Genomic DNA, 19,456 nt, shown 5'->3' with positions numbered 1-19,456 from the left:
GATAGATAGATAGATAGATAGATAGATATGAGATAGATAGATAGATAGATAGATAGATAGATAGATAGATAGATAGATGATAGATAGATATGGGATAGATAGATAGATAGATAGATAGATAGATAGATAGATAGATAGATAGATAGATAGATAGATAGATAGATGATAGATAGATAATAGATAGATATGAGATAGATAATAGATAGATAGATAGATAGATAGATAGATAGATAGATAGATAGATAGATAGATAGATAGATGATCCACACTTTGCAAGTAATCTGCATTCCGAAGTTCCTACCAGTTTGTGTCTCCAGGCCCTCTACAAACCTATACATTTCCACGGTAACAGACAAAAAACAAATCCTACATAGTCTGACCTTCCGTCCATTTTTTCCTCTACCTTTAAGGTAACGTACATGTGGCAGCTTCATAAGAAGTTGGGAGCAGATGGAAGAGATTGTTCAAGATCAGAAAAAAAGGGAGTTTGATTCTTTCCTTTTATCATGGAGACACATAGGTCTGCATTGGAGCTGTATACAAAAATAGGCCTTTTTTTTCTAAATCGCAGAGGAAGGTGAATAGCGGCACCAGTGTCGAAGCATGTAATCCTTTGTATGGAGGAGTGGAGCCAGATTATAGAGCCTTTACCGGCATAAGTGTCCAAATTGGAGGCGCTCAGCATATATCAACATGTAGCTATAAATCATTCAGAGAAAAGTATGTGGCACTCACCATGGCAGCTTGAATGAAAAGTCCTTTTATTTCACGACTAACTTCTTAGATGGTACGGTGCAGAGGGTGCGGGGAGAAAGGACCTTTCTCCTCTCTCCCCGCACCCTCTGCACTTCACCATCTAAGGTGAAAGTCATGAAATAAAAGGACTTTTCATTCAAGCTGCCATGGTGAGTGCCGCATACTTTTCTCTGATTTTTTTTTTGTATCCAGACCTACTCGATTACATAAATTGCAAATTTTTTGCATCTTTGATACAGGAAACACTGAGCAGATACCTAGATCTACATTAGGGGGGCTAATGGAGATCGACCAAAGCATGTTGTACATACAGGGGGAGTTGACAAAGGACCCAGTAGGACTCGGTGACCCCATGGTCACATGCACCTGGAATGGTCACTGGTTTATCTAACTAGTTGGGCTCACCAAAAATGGTATTATGTAATCTGTCTATCTATCTACTGTATCTATCTATATCTATCTACATATTATAGGTTAGTTTCTTGCAAAAAGTGAATTCTGTTCTCAATGTACCTGGCTTTAATACAGCTCAAAACCTGGCAAAAATATTAATCTAACTACTTATTGAAATATAATAAAAAAGACAAAAATACAATAATAATATTAATAATAATAAAGTTACATTTCTGCCTACTCTCTACCTAAAATATATACAAAGACATATTACATATAAATAAATCCAGGAATGTATCTGATGTGTTTCTCCGTGTCACCATGTCAGGTAGTGCTGTGTGTCCTCTCCAACATCGGAACTCCAGTGCAAAACATACAATAGTCCGGTTCTGTACCAAGAGTCAACGTAGGGGCTGCAGCCAAATGGACCTGGAGGTAATTTAGGCCATAGTATATTAAACATGGCGGCCGGTTAAGATGAACAAGGGTTTGTCTTCCTTGGCGTTGGCTGTTTGGAACTCATCTCGCAGACGGAATTGCCACTCGTCCTCCAGCTCTAGCCGCACTACCGTCTGGCGGAGGGCATTGCGGTCCTGGCACACGACACACAGCGTGGCATCTGAAGTAGAAAGGAAGTGGTGAAAATGTGCGACTCCAATGGAAACTAGTTATAGAAGAGACACAATCAGCTGAAAAGTAGAAGACATATTAAAGGAGTTTTCCGAGACCTGATGGCATCGAGATATCAGATCTGTGGAGGGCTAAAATGTTAGACTAATGTCAGCCAAACCCACTAATATCGAAAGGTTCAGCTGAAAATCTAATACAGTTGTGCTCAAAAGTTTACATACCCCAACAGAATTTTTGCTTTCTTGGCCCTTTTTTCAGAGAATATGAATGATAACACCAAAACTAACTCATGGTTAGTGGTTGGGTGAAGCCATTTATTGTCAAACTACTGTGTTTTCTCTTTTTAAAGCATAATGACAATCCAAAACATCCAAATGACCCTGATCAAAAGTTCACATACCCTGGTGATTTTGGCCTGATGACATGCACAGAAGTTGACACAAATGAGTTTGAATTGCTACTAAAGGTAACATCCTCATCTGTGACCTGTTTACTTGTAATCAGTGTGTGCATAAAAGCTGATTGAGTTTCTGGGATCCAGACAGACTTGAATCTTTCATCCAGCCACTGACATTTCTGAATTGTAAGTCATGGGGAAAACAAAAGAATTGTCAATGGATCTACAGGAAAAGGTAGTTGAACTGTATAAAACAGGAAAGAGATACAAAAAGATATCCAAGGAATTGATAATGCCAGTCAGTAGCATTCAAACTGTGATTAAAAAATGGAGAATCAGGGACTTTGTAAAAACAAAACCACAGTCAGGTAGAACAATAAAAAAGTCATCCACAACTGCCAGGAAAATTGTTCCGGATGCAAAGCAAAACCCACAAATAACATCAGCTGAAATACAGGACTCTCTGAAATCTAGCAGTGTGGCTGTTTCAAGATGCACAATAAGGATGTACTTGAAGAAAAATTGGCTGTGTGGTCAAGTCACCAGAAGAAAGCAATTACTGCACAAATGCCACAAAGTATATCCCCTACAATACGCAAAACAGCACAGAGACAAGCCTCAAAACTTCCAGAACAAGGTAATTTGGCGTGATGGGACCAAAATTGAACTTTTTGGCCACAACCATAAACGTTACATTTGGAAAGAGGTCAACAAGGCCTATGATAAAAGGAACACCATTCCTACAGTAAAGCACGAAGGTGGATCACTGATGTTTTGGGGATGTGTGAGCTACAAAGGCACAGGAAACTTGGCCAAAGATGTAGGAAAGATGAATGAAGCACGTTATCAGCAGATGCTGGAGGTAAATTTCCACTCATCACCCCGGAAGCTGCGCATGGGATTCATTTGGACATTTCAAACATGACAACAATTCAAAACACAAAGCTAAGTCGACCTGTCATTGGCTACAGTAGAACAAAGTGAAGGTTCTGTAGTGGTCATCTCAGTCTCTTGACCTCAATAGCATTGAGCCACTCTGGGGAGATCTCAAGCGCGCAGTTCATGCTAGATAGCCCAGGAATTTACAGGAACTGGAGGCTTTTTGCCAAGAAGAGTGGGCAGCTTTACCATCTGAGAAAATAAAGAACCTCATCCACGACTACCACAAAAGACTTCAAGCTGTCATTGATGTTAGAGGGGCAATATACAGCATTAAGAAATGGGGTATGTGAATTTTGATCAGGGTTATTTGGATGTTTTGGGTTGTCATTATGATTTAAAAAGAGAAAACACAGTAGTTTGACAATTATTATTATTATTATTATACATTTTTATAGCTCCATGTATTCCATGGCGCTTTACATGTGAATACGGGGCAAATATAGACAAATACATTAAACATGAGCAAATAAGGCACACGGGTACATAAGGAGGGAGGACCCTGCCCGCGAGGGCTCACAGTCTGCAGGGGATGGGTGATGAAACACTAGGAGAGGGTAGGGCAGGTTGTGCGGTGGTTCAGTAACTTCAGGATCACTGCAGGCTGTAGGCTTGTCGGAAGAGGTGAATCTTCAGGTTCTTTTTGAAGGTTCCTATGGTAGGCGAGAGTCTGATGTGTTGGGGTAGAGAGTTCCAGAGTATGGGGGAAGCACGGGAGAAGTCTTGGATGCGGTTGTGGGAAGAAGAGATGAGAGGGGAGTAGAGAAGTCGGTCTTGAGAGGATCGGAGGTTGCGTGTAGGTAGGTACCGGGAAACCATGTCACAAATGTATGGAGGAGACAGGTTGTGGATGGCTTTGTATGTCATTGTGAGGGTTTTGAACTGGAGTCTCTGGGCGATAGGAAGCCAGTGAAGGGCTTGACATACGGGAGAGGCTGGGGAATAGCAGGGAGACAGGTAGATTAGTCGGGCAGCAGAGTGTAGGATGGATTGGAGTGGTGCTAGAGGGGAGTCCAGAGAGTAGGAGGTTGCAGTAGTCGAGGCGGGAGATGATAAGGGCATGCACTAGCATTTTAGCGGTGTCGCGGTCAAAGAAAGCACGGATCCGGGAAATATTTTTGAGTTTGAGACGGCAGGAGGAGGCAAGGGCTTGGATATGTGGCTTGAAAGAGAGGGCAGAGTCGAGGATCACCCCGAGGCACCGGGCGTGTGGGACTGGGGAAAGTGAGCAGCCATTGACATTGATGGATAGGTCTGGTGGAGGAGTAGAGTGAGATGGGGGAAAGATGATGAATTCTGTTTTGTCCATGTTCAGTTGTAGAAAGCGAGCAGAAAAGAAGGCTGAAATAGCAGACAGTGTGGGATTTTGGTAAGTAAGGAGGTGAGGTCAGGTCCGGATAGGTAAATCTGAGTGTCGTCAGCATAGAGATGGTACTGCATACCGTGGGATTCTATGAGCTGTCCCAGGCTGAATGTGTAGATGGAGAAGAGTAGGGGTCCTAGAACAGAGCCTTGAGGAACACCGACTGACAAGGGGCGAAGTGAGGAGGTGGTGTGGGGGAGGGAGACACTGAATGTTCGGTCTGTCAGATATGACGAGATCCAGGAAAGGGCCAAGTCTGTGATGCCAAGAGATGAGAGGATTTGTAGCAAAAGGGAGTGGTCCACAGTGTCAAAGGCAGAAGACAGTTCCAGGAGAAGGAGGACAGAGTAGTCGCTTGCTCCTGGCAGTTAGTAGGTCATTGGTGACTTTAGTTAGGGCAGTTTCAGATGAGTGATGGGAACGGAAGCCTGATTGTAACCGATCAAAGAGGGAGCAGGAGGAGAGGTGGGAGGACAGTTCAAGATGGACGTGTTGCTCCAGCAATTTGGAGGCATAAGGGAGAAGAGATATCGGGCGATAGCTAGACACAGAGGATGGGTTGAGGGAGGGCTTTTTGAGGATGGGTGTGATCTTGGCATGCTTGAAGGATGAGGGGAAGACACCTGTTGTGAGTGAGAGGTTGAAGAGGTGCTTTAGGGTTGGGACGAAGACCGTGGAAAGGTTAGGGATGAGGTGGGACGGGAGCGGGTCAAGCGTGCAGGTGGTGAGGTGTGATCTTGACAGGAGGGTGGAGAGCTGATCTTCTGTCATGGTGGAGAAGCTGCAATAAATGACTTCACCCAACCACTAACCATGAGTGGAGAAAAAGGTTTGGTGTTATCATTCATTTTCTCTGAAAAAAGGCCAAGAAAGCAAAAATTCTGCTGGGGTATGTAAACTTTTGAGCACAACTGCATGTAGGGGGGCCACCCCCCGACAGATGAGTTAAGGATCTAGCAGGCCCGATTTTGGACTTACAACCCTTTTTGTTCTCGGACAGTCTGGCAACAGCTCTCTCATAGAGAACATAGGGGCGCTCATCTCACCATAATTAGGGGTCCATCTTAATTTTGACTATCACTCTTCTCTCTTTGATGGAAGAGTTACAAACTAAAATAACACCCCTCTAAATGAGCCAATTGAGAACCCGCTGAACAATGTAACCAGACTCACTTTTTTTATTCCAGTCTTCTTTTCAAACCATGACCTGGAATTACTAATGTTAATGTCAAAGAGGAGCATTATCGTAATTAAACCCTCCGAACAGACCTTCTATGTGTTTATTTTCTTTCATTGCTCTAGAAAAAGTAATTACATGGTGTAATCTCTGGGGTACAGCTGATTTCAACCCGAACCCTGTGCTTAATGCCAGAGCCTGCACACTCCTTAATAAGGAAATAATTATGATGGCGGCTTGCGATATTTTATGCCTAATCTGCATCAAGAGACTTATTCTTTGAGGGCTTACAGCAGCGTGGATTGTGAGGTCTCCATGCCTGATTTACCTTTAAGGAACTGAAAATTCTTCAAGAAACTGGCCACAACAAAAGAGTCACACAGGTGCAGCAGGAGCCCGCTGAACATCAGGTCCGGGCAGCTAATGTTAATGGAGTGCGGCCGCGAGCTGACATAACAAACCGAAATCTGAAAAAAGGAAAGATTGTGTCCACTGAGTATGGCATTACAATTTACATTTTACTGTATTATTTTGGCGATTATTCATATAACAGTTTAGGAAATATTGGAGTTTTGAAAGAATGCAAGTTCCCATCATTTATCGATATACTGCACCTCATTTTTCAACTTTGATGTATAGACTGGGACAAGATCAGCAGAGTCATTTCAAAAATGTTAGAATGCAGGGGATTGAAATAACAGATGACACCGCAATTGTAGTCCTGAAGGTTTTAATGAGTCAAATAAGTAAAACAAAACACACATTTAAGGAATAGTTTACACAAACCGACTGACTGCCATGATGCAACAGCAGAGAGGGTTCTCGGCAGTGAGAGTCCTGTCTACACAGGATGATGCACTGCCAAAAACGACGATCGTTTGCAATGCTCTAAAGATCAGGTCACTGTTGTGAATTCCGCTCTTGGGCTCCCTCCGGTGGTTGTAAGTAGCATTTTTGTGAGTTCTGCTCTTTGGCTCCCTCCTGTGGTTTTGAGTGGTATGGCTGCTTCTTGGATTTAGCTTCAGCAACTGTTTTTACTGATCATCTTTCTGGCTCGGCTATATTAGTCTGGCCTTATCCCTCATTCAATGCCAGTTGTCAATTGTTCCTGCCTGGAGTCATTGCTCTTAGGACTTTCCTGACACTCTGACCAGTTCATCAAAGCTAAGTCCTTGCTTGTCCTTTTGCGGTTCTCTTGTTGTGGACTTTGTTGTTCAGCACTTTCTTTGTTTTTGTTCATTTGTCCAGCTTTTCAGTATGGATCTATTCAGTTAAGCTGGAAGCTCTGGGCAGCAGAGTTTGCCCTCCACACCTTTAGTCAGGTGTGGAGATTTTTGCATTTTTCTGCAGTGGACTTTTTCTAGTTTTTATTACTGACCGCACAGCGTTCTATTCTGTACTATTTCTATCTAGCTAGAAGTGGCCTCCTGTGCTAAATCTTGTTTCATACTACGTATGTCATTTCCTTCTCCTCTCACAGTCATTATTTGTGGGGGGCTAATCTATCCTTTGGGGATTTTCTCTGAGGCAAGATAGTTTTCCTGCTTCTATCTTTAGGGGTAGTTAGCTCTTAGGCTGTGACGAGATGCCTAGGTAGAGTTAGGAGCATTCCACGGCTACTTCTAGTGTTGTGTTGAGCTTAGGGACTGCGGTCAGTATAGTTGCCACCTGCTCAGAGCTAGACGCAAGTCGCTCCTTAATCACCAGATCATAACAGTACAACTGGCCAAAAATGAGCTGAATGCCTTTCAAAAGAAGGAAGAGAAAAAGAGTTCTGAGCCATTTTTTTTCTTCTTTAGTTTGTTTTGTCTTTTTCCTTCCTCTTGATCTCTGGATGATTCGGGATTTGGATGCAGGCATGGATGTTCAGGGTTTGTTTTCTCGTGTGGATCAGCTTGCTGCAAGAGTACAGAGTATTCAAGATTATGTGGTTCTAGCCTTAGAGCCTAGAATTCCTATTCCGGATTTGTTTTACGGGGATAGATCTAAGTTTTTGAGCTTTAAAAATAACTGCAAATTGTTTTTTGCTCTGAAACCCAGTTCCTCTGGTGACCCCATTCAGCAAGTAAAGATAGTTATTTCTCTACTGCGTGGAGACCCTCAGGACTGGGCATTCTCACTTGAGTCAGGGAATCTGGCATTGCTTAATGTAGATGCATTTTTTCAATCGCTCGGATTATTGTATGACGAACCTAACTCTGTAGAGCATGCTGAGAAAACACTGTTGGCCCTGTGTCAGGGTCAGGAAGCGGCAGAATTATACTGCCAGAAATTTAGAAAATGGTCTGTGCTCACTAAATGGAATGAGGAAGCTCTGGCAGCAATTTTCAGAAAGGGTCTTTCTGAAGCCCTTAAAGATGTTATGGTGGGGTTTCCCATGCCTGTTGGTTTGAGCGAATCTATGTCTCTGGCCATTCAGATTGATCGGCGCCTGCGCGAACGCAAAGTGGTGCACCATATGGCAGTGTCCTCTGAGCAAAGTCCTGAGCCCATGCAATGTGATAGGATTTTGACTAGAGCGGAACAGAGGGGATACAGACGTCAGAATGGGCTGTGTTTTTACTGTGGTGATTCTGCTCATACTATTTCTGATTGCCCTAAGCGTATTAAGAGGGTCGCTAGATCTGTTACCATTAGTACTGTGCAGCCTAAGTTTCTCCTGTCTGTGAACCTGATTTGCTCATTGTCATCTTTTTCTGTCATGGCATTTGTGGATTCAGGCGCTGGTCTGAACTTAATGGACTTAGAATTCGCTAGGCGCTGTGGTTTTTCTTTGCAGCCTTTGCAGAGTCCCATACCCTTGAGGGGTATTGATGCTACACCATTGGCCAAGAATAAACCTCAGTACTGGATGCAGATGACTATGTACACGGCTCCTGCACATCAGGAAGATTGCCGTTTTCTGGTGTTGCATAATTTACATGATGTTGTTGTACTGGGTTTTCCATGGTTACAAGTACACAATCCAGTGCTGGATTGGAAATCAATGTCTGTGACTAGTTGGGGTTGTCAAGGGGTACATAGTGACGTTCCTTTGATGTCAGTTTCCTCTTCCCCCTCTTCTGATGTTCCTGAATTTTTGTTAGATTTCCAGGATGTATTCGATGAGCCCAGGTCCGGTTCCCTTCCTCCACATAGGGACTGTGATTGTGCTATTGACTTGATTCCTGGCTGTAAGTTCCCTAAGGGACGACTTTTCAACCTGTCTGTGCCAAAGCATGCCGCCATGCGGAGTTATGTTAAGAAGTCTTTAGAGAAGGGGCATATTTGGCCGTCTTCGTCACCATTGGGAGCGGGATTCTTTTTTGTTGCCAAGAAGGATGGCTCCTTAAGACCCTGTATTGATTATCGCCTTCTTAATAAGATCACGGTCAAATTCCAATACCCTTTACCTTTGCTCTCTGATTTGTTTGCTAGGATTAAGGGGGCTAGTTGGTTTACCAAGATTGACCTTCGAGGGGCATATAATCTTGTTCGTATTAAACAGGGTGACGAATGGAAGACTGCATTTAATATGCCCGAAGGCCATTTTGAATACCTTGTGATGCCATTTGGGCTCTCTAATGCTCCATCTGTGTTCCAGTCTTTCATGCATGATATTTTCCGCAATTATCTTGACAAATTCTTGATTGTGTATTTGGATGATATTTTGATTTTTTCTGATGAATGGGAGTCTCATGTGAAGCAGGTCAGGATGGTATTCCAGATCCTTCGTGATAATGCTCTATTTGTGAAGGGGTCTAAGTGCCTATTTGGAGTTCAGAAGGTCTCTTTTTTGGGGTTTATTTTTTCTCCTTCGTCTATAGCAATGGATCCTGTTAAGGTCCAAGCCATTCATGACTGGATTCAACCCACATCTGTGAAGAGCCTTCAGAAATTTTTGGGCTTTGCTAATTTTTATCGCCGCTTCATTGCCAACTTCTCTAGTGTGGTTAAACCCCTGACCGATTTGACGAAGAAAGGCGCTGATGTGACTAATTGGTCCTAGGAGGCTGTTGAGGCCTTTCAGGAGCTTAAACGCCGATTTACTTCTGCCCCTGTGTTGCGTCAACCGGATGTTTCTCTTCCTTTTCAGGTTGAGGTTGACGCTTCTGAGATTGGGGCAGGGGCCGTTTTGTCACAGAGGAATTCTGATGGTTCTTTGATGAAGCCATGTGCCTTCTTTTCCCGAAAGTTTTCGCCTGCGGAACGCAATTATGATGTCGGCAATCGGGAGTTGTTGGCTATGAAGTGGGCATTTGAGGAGTGGCGACATTGGCTTGAGGGAGCCAAGCACCGCATTGTGGTCTTGACCGATCATAAGAATTTGATTTACCTTGAGTCGGCCAAGCGGCTGAACCCTAGACAGGCTCGATGGTCCCTGTTTTTCTCCCATTTTGATTTTGTGGTCTAATATCTTCCAGGATCTAAGAATGTTAAGGCGGATGCCCTCTCTAGGAGTTTTTTGCCGGATTCTCCTGGAGTCCTTGAGCCGGTTGGCATTCTTAAGGAAGGGGTGATTCTTTTTGCCATCTCCCCTGATTTGCGGCGGGTGCTTCAGGAATTTCAGGCTGATAGGCCTGACCGCTGTCCTGTGGGGAAGCTGTTTGTTCCTGATAGATGGACGAGTAAGGTGATTTCTGAGGTCCATTGTTCAGTGTTGGCTGGTCATCCTGGGATTTTTGGTACCAGAGATTTAGTTGCTAGGTCCTTTTGGTGGCCTTCCTTGTCGCGCGATGTCCGTGCTTTTGTGCAGTCCTGTGGGACATGTGCCCGAGCCAAGCCTTGCTGTTCCCGCACTAGTGGGTTGCTTTTGCCTTTGCCCGTCCCGGAGAGGCCTTAGACGCATATTTCCATGGATTTTATTTCGGATCTTCCTGTGTCCCAGAGGATGTCTGTTATCTGGGTGGTTTGTGACCGGTTCTCTAAAATGGTCCATTTGGTACCTTTGCCTAAATTGCCTTCCTCCTCTGATTTGGCTCCATTGTTTTTTCAGCATGTGGTTCGTTTGCATGGCATTCCGGAGAATATTGTGTCTGACAGAGGTTCCCAGTTTGTTTCCAGGTTTTGGTGGGCCTTTTGTGCTAGGATGGGTATTGATTTGTCTTTTTCTTCGGCGTTCCATCCTCAGACCAATGGCCAAACTGAGCGAACTAATCAGACCTTGGAAACCTATTTGAGATGCTTTGTGTCTGCTGATCAAGATGACTGGGTGACTTTCTTGCCGTTGGCCGAGTTTGCCCTTAATAATCGGGCCAGTTCGGCTACTTTGGTTTCGCCTTTCTTTTGTAATTTTGGTTTCCATCCTCATTTTTCTTCAGGGCAGGTTGAGCCTTCTGATAGTCCTGGTGTTGATTCTGTGATGGACAGGTTACAGCAGATTTGGACTCATGTGGTAGACAATTTGACGTTGTCCCAGGAAAAGGCTCAGCGTTTTGCTAACCGCCGTCGGTGTGTTGGTCCTCGGCTTCGTGTGGGGGATTTGGTCTGGTTGTCCTCTCGTCATGTTCCTATGAAGGTTTCTTCCCCTAAGTTCAAGCCTCGGTTTATTGGTCCTTATAAGTTTTCTGAGATTATCAATCTTGTGTCTTTTCGTTTGGCACTTCCAGCCTCTTTTGCCATCCACAATGTTTTCCATAGATCTTTGTTGCGGAGATATGTGGTGCCCGTTGTTCCATCTGTTGATCCTCCTGCCCCGGTGTTGGTTGAGGGGGAGTTGGAATATGTGGTTGAGAAAATTTTGGATTTTCGTTTTTCGAGGCGGAAGCTTCAGTATCTTGTCAAGTGGAAGGGTTATGGCCAGGAGGATAATTCTTGGGTTGTTGCCTCCGATGTTCATGCCGCCGATTTGGTTCGTGCTTTTCATTTGGCTCATCCTGATCGGCCTGGGGGCTCTGGTGAGGGTTCGGTGACCCCTCCTTAAGGGGGGGGGGGGGTACTGTTGTGAATTCCGCTCTTGGGCTCCCTCCGGTGGTTGTAAGTAGCATTTTTGTGAGTTCTGCTCTTTTGCTCCCTCCTGTGGTTTTGAGTGATATGGCTGCTTCTTGGATTTAGCTTCAGCAGCTGTTTTCACTGATCGTCTTTCTGGCTCGGCTATATTAGTCTGGCCTTATCCCTCATTCAATGCCAGTTGTCAATTGTTCCTGCCTGGAGTCATTGCTCTTAGGACTTTCCTGACACTCTGACCAGTTCATCAAAGCTAAGTCCTTGCTTGTCCTTTTGCGGTTCTCTTGTTGTGGACTTTGTTGTTCAGCACTTTCTTTGTTTTTGTTAATTTGTCCAGCTTTTCAGTATGGATCTATTCAGTTAAGCTGGAAGCTCTGGGCAGCAGAGTTTGCCCTCCACACCTTTATGGAAACAGGAACACATGGGCTACTTGCACAGTGAACAAGTCTGTATGATCATGTTCACACACCACCAAGAAACCTGAAGACACAAAAGAGAATAGTAAAACCAAAAACACTCAGTTTGAAAAAATGTTGCAGTAATCCGCAAGTGCTAGTAAAAGATGTAAAAAACAGGGTATTCAGTCAGGTGTGGAGATTTTTGCATTTCTCTGCGGTGGACTTTTTCTAGTCTTTATTACTGACCGCACAGCGTTCTGTTCTGTACTATTTCTATCTAGCTAGAAGTGGCCTCATGTGCTAAATCTTGTTTCATACTACGTATGTCATTTCCTTCTCCTCTCACAGTCATTATTTGTGGGGGGCTAATCTATCCTTTGGGGATTTTCTCTGAGGCAAGATAGTTTTCCTGCTTCTATCATTAGGGGTAGGCTGTGAGATGCCTAGGTAGAGTTAGGAGCATTCCACGGCTACTTCTAGTGTTGTGTTGAGCTTAGGGACTGCGGTCAGTATAGTTGCCACCTGCTCAGAGCTAGACGCATGTCGCTCCTTAATCACCAGATCATAACAGGTCACCCAATGAACAAGAGTATTTAAGAATGCTCATTCCCGATTATCTTTCAGTGTAAATGTAACTTAGCACTATGTGCACACATCGTCTTTTAGACGCCGGTGCAGGCGCATATTTTTCTCAGGCGAAGCCACTTCAGGAAAACGTCAGCAGTTTTGCCACCATTCTTGTGACATTTTTCACTCTACACTGTGAAGTACAGAGAGGTGGCGACTTCTGGGTGCTCAGAAGCCTCTTGAAGAATGAGAATGTCACTTCCTTTTTCTGCTGAAACGGTTAAGAGAAGTGACATAAAACGGAACAGGTCTACAGTGATGTGGTTTTGACATTGCCGTGCGTCATGCTCATTTTATGGGGCACTTTTGCATTGTGTGCACATAGGCTTAGACTATAGGGACAGAGCGTTTACAAATTACCTGCCTCTCAGTGACCTCTAGTCCTTTGACACTTCTCTTCTCTTTGCAGCTGCCATAAAGCAATACACACATACACATAGAGCTTTACAGTAGTGTCTATACAAACAATGCAAGAATGAAGTGTGTCTCTCCAATATACTGTAGCTAACCCTCAAAGGATCTACCGTATATAGTTCAGTATCATATTATATATATATATATATATATATATATATACATATGGAATATATATATATATATATATATATATATATATATATATATATATATAATATATAAATATATATATATATACACAGTACAGACCAAAAGTTTGGATACACCTTCTCATTTAAAGATTTTTCTGTATTTTCATGACTATGAAAATTGTAAATTCACACTGAAGGCATCAAAACTATGAATTAACACAGGTGGAATTATATACTTAACAAAAAAGTGTGGAACAACTGAAATTATATGTTATATTCTAGGTTCTTCAAAGTAGCCACCTTTTGCTTTGATGACTGCTTTGCACACTCTTGGCATTTTCTTGATGAGCTTCAAGAGGTAGTCACCGGGAATGGTCTTCCAACAATTTTGAAGGAGTTCCCAGAGATGCTTAGCACTTGTTGGCCCTTTTGCCTTCACTCTGCGGTCCAGCTCACCCCAAACCATTGGGTTCAGGTCTGGTGACTGTGGAGGCCAGGTCATCTGGCGTAGCACCCCATCACTCTCCTTCTTGGTCAAATAGCCCTTACACAGCCTGGAGGTGTGTTTGGGGTCATTGTCCTGTTGAAAAATAAATGATGGTCCAACTAAATGCAAACCGGATGGAATAGCATGCCGCTGCAAGATGCTGTGGTAGCCATGCTGGTTCAATATGCCTTCAATTTTGAATAAATCCCCAACAGTGTCACCAGCAAAGCACCCCCACACCATCACACCTCCTCCTCCATGCTTCACGGTGGGAACCAGGCATGTAGAGTCCATCCGTTCACCTTTTCTCTGTCGCACAAAGACACGGTGGTTGGAACCAAAGATCTCAAATTTGGACTCATCAGACCAAAGCACAGATTTTCACTGGTGTAATGTCCATTCCTTGTGTTCTTTAGCCCAAACAAGTCTCTTCTGCTTGTTGCCTGTCCTTAGCAGTGGTTCCTAGCAGCTAGTTTACCATGAAGGCCTGCTGCACAAAGTCTCCTCTTAACAGTTGTTGTAGAGATGTGTCTGCTGCTAGAACTCTGTGTGGCATTGACCTGGTCTCTAATCTGAGCTGCTGTTAACCTGCGATTTCTGAGGCTGGTGACTAGATAAACTTATCCTCAGAAGCAGAGGTGACTCTTGGTCTTCCTTTCCTGGGGCGGTCCTCATGTGAGCCAGTTTCTTTGTAACGCTTGATGGTTTTTGCAACTGCACTTGGGGACACTTTCAAAGTTTTCCCAATTTTTAGGACTGACTGACCTTCATTTCTCAAAGTAATGATGGCCACTAGTTTTTCTTTACTTAGCTGCTTTTTTCTTGCCATAATACAAATTCTAACAGTCTATTCAGTAGGACTATCAGCCGTGTATTCACCAGACTTCTGCTCAACACAACTGATGGTCCCAACCCCAATTTATAAGGCAAGAAATCCCACTTATTAAACCTGACAGGGCACACCTGTGAAGTGAAAACCATTCCCGGTGACTACCTCTTGAAGGTCATCAAGAGAATGCCAAGAGTATGCAAAGCAGTCATCAAATCAAAAGGTGGCTACTTTGAAGAACCTAGAATGTAACATATAATTTCAGCTGTTCCACACTTTTTTGTTAAGTATATAATTCCACATGTGTTAATTCATAGTTTTGATGCCTTCAGTGTGAATTTTACAATATTCATAGTCAAGAAAATACAGAAAGATCTTTAAATGAGAAGGTGTGTCCAAACTTTTGGTCTGTACTGTATATACGTATATATATATATTTTTTTTTTTTATTATATAATTTTTTATTTTATTTTTGTTCATTTTTTTAAATATTATTTGTTTTTTCCACTAAAAATCCCTTTAATGTGTGGTTTAATGAAATCAGAAAATAGGTTCTGTTTTTACTTCTAGAATCAGCTCCATTCTTGTACACGACTGACTGCCTCTGGTATTGCAACATCTCTATAGTCGAGAGATCACGGTATCTGGACTTGCAGGAATTAAGAATTTTCGAAGGTATAAAATTAAGGTTTTTATTACGCTGGTAAATTTTTCAAGGTAAAAAAAACCAAATGGGGTAAAAAAAACAAAAAAAACAGGGTTTTTCATTGTAAACCTGATGCAGGGTTGCAATACTAGTCAAAACTTATGACATAAAATGGAACTTTTTTTTGGGGGGGGAGGGAGGGTGGGGGGTGTAGAAATTAAATCTATAACTGTCAGCTATTCCAAAAATTTGCCATAACAATCCTAAATTTTCAGAAACAATCGGGGCAAATTTGTGGAGTACCGGACCATGAGGAGCAGAGTTTAGGTATACCCGGCCCCATAGGGGATGCTCTGGGCTGGACCGGGGGCGTCCAGATGGGGTTAAACATCCCTATTTCCCCTACTGAAAAGTTAGAAAAACCAAAAGTTCCCCTAGATTGAAATGCCTTTTTTATTTTAGGGGTCTTCAATCATTTTTGGAAGACTGTGATGTATGTACCTGGGGTCCGAGGTTCAGGTAACAATCTACCACAAGCACCGGGTGGCCGCGATTATTCACAGACAGAGGAAAGAATCGGTGACTGTGGAAATGGAGGAATTTCTCCAGCAGCAGCTGAGCGGGGGCGGCCAGGGTGGTGTGTTTGCTATCAGGAGCGCAGATGTAGTGAGCCGAGGAAACAGACAGCGATGAATCCAGGACCTGGAGGAGATATCCAGAGATCTCATTAAATCAAAATAATCAGGAAATTACTGAAAAATTGCTATTTTTTACATATCGGTTGCAGAGCGGAGAGAAAATTGTACATTTAAAAAAAATAAAAATAATAAGAGTATTTTAACAAAAATTTGCAAACAAGTTAAAGCCGAGCCATGACAAACTCCTGTGCTAAAATAACTACACTTTACCAGGAATAAATAAATAAATAAATTAGACCGAAAAATACAATTAGGGAGCTAGAGATGTGTTTAAGGTTATGTTTCCACTGGGTTAAAAAGCGGTGAGGGCTCCCAGCACCCATAAACTAATATGAGACTGTATAATAGATATATTGTACAATTTTTCCTGAAGTATCCAACACGCTGATGCAATTATGGCCTATGGGTGATGGATGCCGCTGTCTAATGTCATCCTATATAGGAATCCATTTAATGGATATGTTGCGAAAACTACTGAAAAGGTCACGGAAAACAGATATCACAACCTGCAATCTGCTTCCGTATAAAAAAATATATAAATCTTATATGTAAGCTTTTTACAGGACTTTCCAGGATACCAGTGTGTAAGGGCCAAACAGGGACCAAAACGGTAACTCTTCCACCTTCTGCCAGATAAGAGAGTTTTAGAAGTAAGTTTGGACCTTTCCTGCTGTACATACTAAATATAGAAGATAAATGTGAAGAGAACGTAGCTTTAAAGTGAATCTGTCAGCAGGTTTTTGCCATTTTATCTGAGAGCAGCATAATGTAGGGGCAGAGACCCTGATTTTAGAAATGTGTCACTTACTGGGCTGCTTGCTGTAATTTGTAGTTTTATCAGCAGGAGATTATCACTAGAGGACTAGTAAACCTGCTGCCAGGTAGTCCAAACACGCCCGCACCACCGATTGGCAGCTTTCTGCCTAGGCACAGTGTACATAGAAAGCAGCCAATCAGTGAGGTGGGTGGGATTATACAGAGCTCAGCATTCAGAGAACTGATAAATCTACAGCATTTCTATCATAACGCTATCAAAAAGCCCATATTCACGATAGATAGCTGTCAGCTGAAGAATCGTTTAGCCGACAGTTCTGTCTCCTGACACATTTGATGAAGGCTCAAATCCGAAGCCAAAAACTGGCCTGTCGATTATTTTATGCTCATCAATAAAGAACCTGACTACTTCAACTATTTGTGTTAATTAGTAAAATTTACATCCCGGATAACAGCGCACTCACTGGATCCTGAACCATCTTTAAACCATTCTACTACCCAGTTACCTACCTGCAGGACAAAGCTGCAGCAGTCATCCCAAAAAGTGACACCACAGGGAGTGTCAAATAAATACTACTACACCCATCCTACGTAGTTTAGACCCTCCAATAGCAGCGCCACCTCCCTATCTTTTATAGATACATTCTCTCCTGGCTCCATCCTATATATGAGTGTTCCTGTGTTCTACATTATAGACACTGCCAGAATCATCTGGTAGCAGGTTATCTCACCGCAGAACCAAAGGAATCTACAGCTGAAAATGATCAAGCTGTATCTTTCTTCCTTTCAAAGTCATCTGTCAGTCGGTTGCTATTTCGATAAAATCAGTATTTTATCATCAGGAGATTATCACTACAGGACTAGTTGTCTTGTGCCTCCTAGTCAACTGCTCTGTGTATCCCCGCCCCCATCACGGATTGGCAGCTTTCTGTCAATGTACAGTGTAGAAAGCTGTCACAGCAGTGGGGGCGGGGTTATACAGAGCTCAGCATTCAGAACTCTGCTAGATCTACAGCAGAGAAAACAGGGATTGTATTAAAATGGCAGCATTCAGATCAGCAAATGACGCAGCACTTGAATCAATGTCTCTGCCCCTACATCATGCTCCTCTCAGATTACATACCAAAAACTTGCTGACTGATTCCGTTTAATACAGCCAGAAAAGATCTGCAAAGCTCGATTTTTGCTTCACTCCACATCATTTTTATCTAAATTTCGATGTTACTGATTTCATGGGTGGTCTAAAGCAAGCCGATATCTCCCCTTCTACTTCCCCTCCTTACACACAAGCTGAGACATGAGGTCCTCCTCCCTCTCACAGCTTGAATCTAACATCCCACATACACAAAGTTGGCCGTATCGGGAACGACCGACAGGTTATTGTGAAGGACCCTCCTGAAGATCTCCTGACAGATGACTTTAGGGAAGAGAAGCATCCGGCCTGTTCAGTTTCAACGTCCAATTTTTGGGGTTCGCCAAGGAGAAAGCCATCCTCAGCGGAGTCTGTAAGCGACTCTTTTGTGGAGAACACAGGAGTGCAAAGCTGAGGTGAGTCGGGAGAGAACCACTGAAGGAGCAAATCCTCCGACTGTACATGTCCACTTGTAAATTAATCTAGCGTGACCTAGATCGGGGTATGACATTTTTTTTTTAATCCAAGGGTCACATTATTAAAATGAACCACTTAGATCCCATTTAAACTTCAATCGATATTCGGATCTGACAGGGGGTCCAATTCTGGGACCTTCACTTCTGTAGAAAATGGAAGTCCATGTGCTATGTGCTCACCACCACCATGTCTTTGTCAGGCGGGTTCCGCTGAGGAGACCACATGGAAAAGCTGTCAGAAAACACTCAAAGGAATGAACATTTGCATTTTTACATAAAAATGACTTGATGTGAACATGTTCAGGCCTTCGAATGTCTTTTAACCACGTCAGGTTTCTAAAAATGCCAAGCGTGAAGAAGTGTCGTGTCCGTTCTTTGGAATTACCCGCTTGGAAGACGCTCTGCACTTTGCAATATTAGTCAATGGGTAAAGCATAAAAGACACCCGGATGTCTTTGGAGTGTTTTTGCCATCATTTTTACTTTAAAAAAAAGACGCTAGTGGTTTCTTCATTATTCAATAGAGAAAAAAAAAAAAGGCAAAAAAAATAAAAAATGTCAGAAAAAAAGCCCTTGGAAACGCTCCAGGAATAAAAAGTCCAGAGTTTCCTGAAGTTTCTTTTGCTTGAAAAACTCGATAGGTTCTCCTGATTTTAAAAGACGTCGTGTGCACATAGCAATGAAGTGTCTTTTTTGCACTGTTTTGTTGTTTTTGCCTGTTGGCTTTTTTTGAGCCTTTCCGTTGCCTTTATTGTAACCTATAGAGCGTCTTCAGATCATAAGCCGCCTGAAGGATGGACCGATGTTTGGCGTCTGATGCCAACCTGAATATTCAGCAAGGCTACATGTCTGAAACTCAGATCTTATCCAAGAGAACGAATACCAAACACCACCCGACCCAGCCTTTTAAGGTACCGTCACATTTAGCAACGCTGCAGCGATCTAGACAACGATGCCGATCGCTGCAGCGTCGCTGTGTGGTCGCTGGAGAGCTGTCACACAGACACCTCTCCAGCGACCAACTATGTCGGTCCCTGGGTAACCAGGGTAAACATCGGGTTACTAAGCGCTGCGCCGCGCTTAGTAACCCTCTATATAAGCAACAAAGGTAGGCGGGCACCGCACAAAATATAACGGTGATCAACCACGTGCATATAAACAATGTACAAGAAAAAACACCAGAAAAAGATATGCACAAACTGGGATCACATATATATTAAATTTTATTATAACAAATCTTAACAACAAAAGGCAATAAACAG

General features: G+C 43.0%; 1 protein-coding gene across 1 annotated transcript in view; it reads right to left on the bottom strand.

The window, feature by feature from the left end:
• Nucleotides 1–902: 902 nt before the first annotated feature.
• GREB1 (growth regulating estrogen receptor binding 1) overlaps nt 903–19,456 on the bottom strand; it is a 207,629-nt gene continuing 189,075 nt past the window's right edge. The window contains exons 31-33 of the mRNA XM_069728105.1: nt 15,617–15,817; nt 5,984–6,122; nt 903–1,768 (exon numbers count right to left, since the gene is read on the bottom strand). Coding sequence (XP_069584206.1) covers nt 1,605–1,768; nt 5,984–6,122; nt 15,617–15,817 — 504 coding nt within the window. The 3' untranslated portion in view covers nt 903–1,604. The remainder of the gene's footprint in view (nt 1,769–5,983; nt 6,123–15,616; nt 15,818–19,456) is intronic.

This window comes from Ranitomeya imitator, chromosome 5 (genome assembly GCF_032444005.1).
Source record: "Ranitomeya imitator isolate aRanImi1 chromosome 5, aRanImi1.pri, whole genome shotgun sequence".
NCBI classification, from domain to species: domain Eukaryota; kingdom Metazoa; phylum Chordata; class Amphibia; order Anura; family Dendrobatidae; genus Ranitomeya; species Ranitomeya imitator.
Note: the sequence above shows the minus strand (reverse complement) of the source record. Positions and strands in the feature narration are given on the sequence as shown.